The sequence below is a fragment of the Ammodytes marinus genome (assembly GCF_949987685.1).
Source record: "Ammodytes marinus genome assembly, chromosome: 3".
In the NCBI taxonomy this organism is placed as follows: Eukaryota; Metazoa; Chordata; class Actinopteri; order Uranoscopiformes; family Ammodytidae; genus Ammodytes; species Ammodytes marinus.
The window spans coordinates 19,472,916-19,479,736 of record NC_137232.1 but is presented as its reverse complement, the minus strand read 5'-3'; the positions used below and the strand labels follow the sequence as shown (position 1 = coordinate 19,479,736).

General features: G+C 37.7%; 1 protein-coding gene across 3 annotated transcripts; it reads left to right on the top strand.

The window, feature by feature from the left end:
* The first annotated feature begins 3,383 nt into the window (after positions 1–3,383).
* nkapd1 (NKAP domain containing 1) lies at positions 3,384–6,557 on the top strand. Of its 3 annotated transcripts, none has more exons than XM_080025198.1 (6): positions 3,384–3,442; positions 3,710–3,786; positions 4,682–4,752; positions 4,905–5,039; positions 5,232–5,285; positions 5,624–6,557. In XM_080025198.1, the coding sequence occupies exons 2-6, from the start codon at positions 3,718–3,720 to the stop codon at positions 6,072–6,074; spliced, it is 780 nt and encodes a 259-aa protein (XP_079881324.1). In that variant the 5' UTR covers positions 3,384–3,442; positions 3,710–3,717; the 3' UTR covers positions 6,075–6,557. The 3 variants fall into 3 exon arrangements, with proteins under 3 accessions (XP_079881324.1, XP_079881325.1, XP_079881326.1); XM_080025199.1 differs by having other exon boundaries at positions 3,390–3,601; XM_080025200.1 differs by lacking the exon at positions 3,384–3,442 and adding an exon at positions 4,268–4,351 and having other exon boundaries at positions 3,735–3,786.
* Positions 6,558–6,821: the final 264 nt, after the last annotated feature.

Sequence of the window (6,821 nt, the reverse complement as noted above, 5' to 3'; positions counted from 1 at the left end):
CATTGTTAATGGCATGACATTTAGTAGTTCAACATATTAATGATCTAGATTACAATTTAAAACTAGTAGCTATAAAAATTTTATTGTTTATTACAAATATATATATTTGTTTACATTATATCATAACATGAATATTTGGATCACTGTAACTTTTCACATTCGTGAAGAAAAGCTCAGAGAGAGACACATGGGTTATTCGGCCTCTTGTGATACCTCCATGTTTGAATGTGTTATACAACCCGGCAATCTGGTTTTGCAAATAGGAACACACATACAGTAGGAAAAATGTGGCTATGCTTTTGCAATTTGTGGGTTGAAACAAAAAATTTAATAACAGGCAAGTGAATCGAAGTAGGGGAGAACGGGGTAATTTGTCACACGGGTTGGTTGTCACAATCGTTATATCTCGGAACCAGAAGGCGCTGTCTGTGAAATTTTGATATGTAAATATCCAGAATTGGCATCAGAGGTCACCTACATAGTCTTCCTTGGAGTTAGACTGCTGCTTTTGAGGTGAGAGGACTGTTTGTGTTTTTCATGTCAAATTGAAAATATTTAGCTCCTCAGTATTTTTCTTCTAAGCTTTTACAAAATGGGTTTATAACAAAACACTTGTTACCCATACAAAGTGTGAAGGGTAAACTATAGTTTGGATTGTGGTTAGCAAGCTAATTAGTTGTCAGATGGTTGTTGGCCTTGATGCTAGCAAGAAATTCAAGTTGGGGTTGGTCGTCAAATTTTTTGGGGGGTTGGTTGTCACATGTTATCTCAAGGCTGCAGCCAGAAAAGGAACCCAATAACCCAAATAAATTGTCAAGCTGTATCCTCACTGACACCCCAGAGAAGGAAAGAATATAGCAGGAAAAGGCAGCTAGTAAGCAAAAGAAAAAAGGGCAACAAAATCAAAACAACCCAGTGCATCCCAAGCTAGACCAGCAGCCAAGGCTACAGAACGTTATGTAGGCCTATTTGTCAACTTGACAATGCAATTAAACTTTCAAATTTAGTTCTACTTTCTTGCCTTCTTTTTAAGATTATTCCCATTAAGATAACATTGTGACAAACAACCCCATAGTGTTTGACAACCGACCCCTTGATGGGGTTGGTTGTCACAATGTGTAAGGGTGTCTTTGATGATTAATTTCTTCTTTATTACAATAAGATAGAAAAAGTGAGGGGTACACATTTCAAGCCAACACCTTAAGCTTCAATTTAATATAGGAATGACTATTGAAAGATGTTTAGGTGATAAGCAATTCTCACTAGAGTAAAAAGTGTGCCTACTTACCCCGTTCTCCCCTATCAACCACATATTTGCTTTTGGATTAAACAGCTAAATCCAACACTAGAGAAAAAACACAATACATAAAAAAAAAATGTTGTTACTGCACACTCACTTTTTTATTCTTTTGAGTCACTTTGAGGGTTTTTGCTCCAATATTTACAAAGACAAGGACAAACTCAGCTACAGAACAGGGACGGAAGAAGAAGAAACAAGGATGGGACTAGTGAGGGACTTAGTGGAAACAAAGCAAAGTGTTTCTTCAACAGAGAATATTCTCTAGAAACAGGGATAATACATAAGTAGTGACTTTACCGCTATAAGAGTGTGGTGGGAAAGTCATTCCACCGCTAGGGAGCCGGGAGGTGAGAAGAAAGCCTGTTTGCCACAGAGACAGCATGCAGGCGTCCAATTTGTAAATCAAATTAGTTAATAAAATAAAACAGACTATTTGTGTGGTCACCATGGATCTGATTGTATATTATTACTGTGCCCGCCATGAAACAAGATTTAACCATCTTTTATGTCAGTGACCTTCAAACAGATACGAATGAAGCACCACGGACCGATAAGATTTTGTCCAGGAGAGTAAGAGCCATTTTTTGCTGTCAAATACGATTTAGTAAAGAGGTCTTTGGCTGTTCAGGTTTATTGTTTGGGAGATAACACTGGAGAGAGTGAGGGGGTGTCTGTGAATATAAATCAGCTACTGTTCAAAATATTGGCCCATGAAATAACTGCCATATCAAAATGAACTATGCTGCTCTGAAATCATGAAACGGAAAATGTTTGGAGAAGTTTTATCTTCATATGAATATAACTTTGTGTTTCATTCATTCAAATACAGTAATAGAATGAAACAAATGTTCAAGATTCTTAAGAAATCCTCTATCAACTTGTAACATGTTTTGATTCCAAATATTTCCACTAACCTTCAGTGAATTCTGCTTTGTGAGTTTTTTATACATCTTGCACATTTTTCATTTATAAATTGCAAATGGTGGAAGAAGAATTTGGATACTTTCGTCAGTAAAAGAAGCATTACTGCAGTATTATAATACTCCATCATAAGCCAAAATCCATGATTCCTACTGGCTTATATTGCAATCTTTTTAGGCAGTGGTAATCTGGAGCAGCTTCATACATGTAACCTAGTTGACGCCTTAATAATAAAAAAAAAATACTAATTAGGCTGCCACTTACTTGAACATAACCTACTCTTCATCAAATCCTGCCTTTAAAATATTGGCTCGCATAAGTGGTGGGGTAATACAAGCCTATAATTAGTTATTTCAAAGTGATCCATCTCCCAATATCTGTGTTGATATATTACCATGGCAATTGATCAAAACCTTGATGGCTGATCTTGCAACTATATGGCCAGCTCCTCTGTGGACTTTACAGAACTGGGTTGGGCAGTTGTGGCAGAGTGTAGATGATTTTAGATGTAGTTTTTATTATTTGGGCCTGATAGAAGTCCAGCCAAGCTGAACACAAAGCATATAGACGGAAAACAGGGAGAAGATATTTACAGCTATAACCTAGATAGATCATCAGACTTCAAGCTACTCACAAACGGTCATATTTCTTTAACGTGTATTATTTGCAGGTTCCTTATATAAAACATGTAGGAACTGAACATGAGGATTAGTCTCTTTGGAGCTATATCCAGTCGATATGGTCAACTTAAACCAAGTAGACTTCATTTATTAAATTTAACGTTTCAATTTTGAGATACTTGTAGACCTACTTCACTTGAGTTGAGTATTTCCATTTTCTGATTATTAAACTTGGACTCAGAGGCGAATACTGTAGTCTTTCTCAACTGCATTCATTTGATAACTTATACTTGGTAGGCCTATTGCTATTTTAAAAAGTCTTCATCACAAGCTTCCATTTCACGTAGTGTGAGCCATTGGACTCATATGAAATATTTACAATTAGCTGTATTTTTTTTAATAGTTCTTTAACATGATTCTTAAAAAATGTAAATGCATATGTAAGTATTATTTTATTTTGTAATATAAGTTCTATTCGTGCGTGGTGATTGGGCCAATCACGGTTCAGTTAAAGCGTCACGTGTATGACCAAAGCGGAAGTACCGGTGGACGCTGTGAGCCGTGTTTTACTCTTTCTTGAATGCGACTCGTTTAGTAAAAGGTACAGTTTTGATATGTACACATTTACGAAATAACGCTAAAAGCTTAGCTGTATTGGCTCTTGTAGTTGTTGCAGTAGTAGTTTTATGTTGAGTGAGATTTTAAAATGGGGGAATTCGTTTTACTTTAAACCGCGTTAGCCGGCGAGCTAGGCTAACAGGTGAAGTTAGGTTATTTGCTGCTTCATGTTTACAGAAATATATCACCGTTTTCTAAAGTATAGTCACCGTAATTTAGGTTTTGTTGACTTACATCTGTATCTTGTCAGGTGTCATCATGTCAAAGCAGTCGATGGGGAAGACGCTGTTGAGGAATGTCATCCGCCACACTGACGCTCACAACAAGGTGCGTTGAGGTGATAAAACGTGTTTGTGTGATAAAGTGGGAAAACATACTCGGCTCCCAGTTTATAAGACACAAAATGCGTCAACAAATGCATGCAAATAGAACTGCCATTCATTAAATCCCCCCCATTAAGGTTAAATGTTTAAAGACTTGTTGATTTAACTTAATGGTCACTGTGGTGCTGTTTTGTGGTTCGGATGAAATAGAATAACTTGATAAACAAAATGTAATTATATCAAACCTAAATTAAATAGCAAGTGACACCTGATAACTTGTGGTGGGACACATGGTGACATGTATTGTAGTACTAGTAAACATACTTTCCCCATCATTTTTGCTTACGACACCATGAAAAGAGCTATTCACGTTTTATGAAGAATGTGGTTTCTGAATAACACTTATTATCAATTGCAGAGCTGCAACTATTATTTTCCATAAATCGATTGAATCTTTTTTTTTCTATTAAATATCAAACAAATAGTGGGGCTCATCACAACCTCCCAGGTGACGTCCTCTGATTGCTTGTTGAAACGGCACACCCTCACATTTGAGAGGCTGGAACTAGGTTTGAACATTTAAAAGTGATTGATTATTAAAAGAACTGATGATCTTGTTTAATTGACATGTACATAGATTAAGTTTTTTTTGATAATCTGATCCTGGCCCTGGTTACAAATATCAGTGATCTTACATGTGAATGTAGATTTGTGATATTTGGATGGTACACACACTAATTTGTATTATTTCCCAATATTTATTTGGGTATATATTTAATAACATTAGTACATATTTCAATCTTGTCTACTTGAATGGTTTTGGTGAATTGAAAAAGTATTAAAAACATATGTGTGTCCGTGCAGTCTGTAATGCACTTACTTTTGTTGACCCACTTTAGATCCAGGAGGAAACGGAGATGTGGAAAATGCGAGGCTGGCAGAAAAATGTGTCGGATACAGAGAGTGCGAGGTAGGAGCAGTGATCGTCCCAGTTTAGTTTGAACCTGCCGGAACACAAGTGACACCACAGATGATTTGAGAGTGTGTTTCATGATGAGGGTCTATGTTTGGAGAGCTTTTACTGTACTTCGCCGTTTGATTAACTGATGATTGATATTCCAGGGGGCGAATGCACTGTGATCGAGACCAACCCAGAGAATTTAGTCGAAGCAGAGATCGAGCCTCAGAACACGATGACAGAGAGGCTAAATACTGGACGCGCAAACTGTATGAATTTGAGGCCAAAGATCCTGACAGGTAGGGTACACAACTAAATCTTAACTGAAATTTGTACAAAAAAAAGGTCAAAGTTGAAAAGTAAAATGTAAATAACTTTCATTATTTAATTGTCAGGGACAGTGAACATTTATCCAGACTAAAATGCAAATGAAGGCAAAGTTATACCAGATTGATACATTAACATCTTCATGTCATGTGTTTGCATCACAGGTGGGGACATAGTGGCTTCAAGGAGCTTTACCCGGAAGAGTTTGAAAGTAACAAGTAAGTAAACAATACACAGAACTGCATCTAGTTCGAGTTACAGAGCTACAAATGTGACCCAGATTTTAAAGGGGTACACCAGAGATTTAGCTCCATACTTCCTTCAGTTAGAGGTCATGAGGTCGAGTTGTTAAGTCCCTAGTATGGGTATAAGTCCCAAAAATATGAAATGGACATTTCCCATAATAATGCTCTCCTCTAAAGAGTTTGCAGTAATCTTATGAAAACAGATATTGATGTGTAAAGTCTATGGTTTGCCCGTATGCATGCATCAAATTTCATACATACAATCCTACCAAGGCTCTGCCTAGTTCTACATTTATTTTGTTTCTTTTCAGGGAAAAACACAGTTCCACAAAGAAGCTTGCACGCCACAAATTGAAAAAGTCCAAATCTGACACAGAAGCAAGTCTGTCGAAACGATCCAAAAAATCCTCGCATAAGAAGAAAAAGAAGAAGAGAGAGGAGGGGGAAAAGCGCAAGAAAGTGGATTGCTCCAGCAGCAGCAGCGATGAGAGCAGCCCTACCAAGGACAAAGAGCGCAGGAAAAGGACTAAAAGTAGTCGACATAAAAACAAGAAAGCTTCCAAAAGCAGAGGGAGGGACGAGGACAGCAGCTCAGGGGACAGTGGGGACGAACAGGAGAGATTGACTCATTCTCACAGAAAGAGAAAGCGGGACTCAGACTCTGGGCTGCACTCAAAGAAGAAGATCAAAGTTGTGCAGACTGAGCCGCAGAGACACGGACGGACGCACAGCTCAGGTAGCGAGCAGGAAAACTACAGCTGATTCCTTTTGTTCTCCTCCACTTCACATAGGGCTTCTCTCAGCAAGGCTTCTGTGTTGTACTTTGTTAGGCAGCAACAAACCAGAGCTGGCGGTCCTCTCTGTGGGGGCGTGCTGTGTGCAGAGATAGCTCATCCACCTGTGCAGTGGCTGGGAGCACAGACAGCATGAAGAGGGATGAGTGTGTGATTGTTTGTGTGTGTTAAAGATGGGGGGTCTGCGTCATGTCTGCTGCAGGCTCATTGATCGATCATTGACCCTCGCTTGAGACGAAGATACTCTCTGTCCTTTACTGACCAGTTTTTAATTGTAAAACATTTTATTTTAGACGAGAGAGATTATGCAACTTCCCCCACTCTCTGTTATAGAATGTGTATTTACCTACATTTTTATTTAATTTTTTAAATTTGTACATTTTAATAAGCGTTTTGAAGCCCATTGTCATACGAGAAAAATAAACATCCATTTTACTGTTTTAAAGAAAAAGTATTTCTGTTATTTAACAAGACGATAATGAAATTCTTTTTTGTTATCGTCAACAAATCCCTTTTGAAGGGGATGGGAATTATACATTTCTTTTTGCTAAGGGTTGGGTTTTCTGACTATTTAGGATATACATATGGGTATGCAATTACTTTAAAATACTGCAAGCCTTATCCATATCCCTAATCGAAAATATTTGACTATTTTACACATATTTTACACTGTTCCGATTCGTAAATGTACTTAACTACAAATGTAGGGACCACA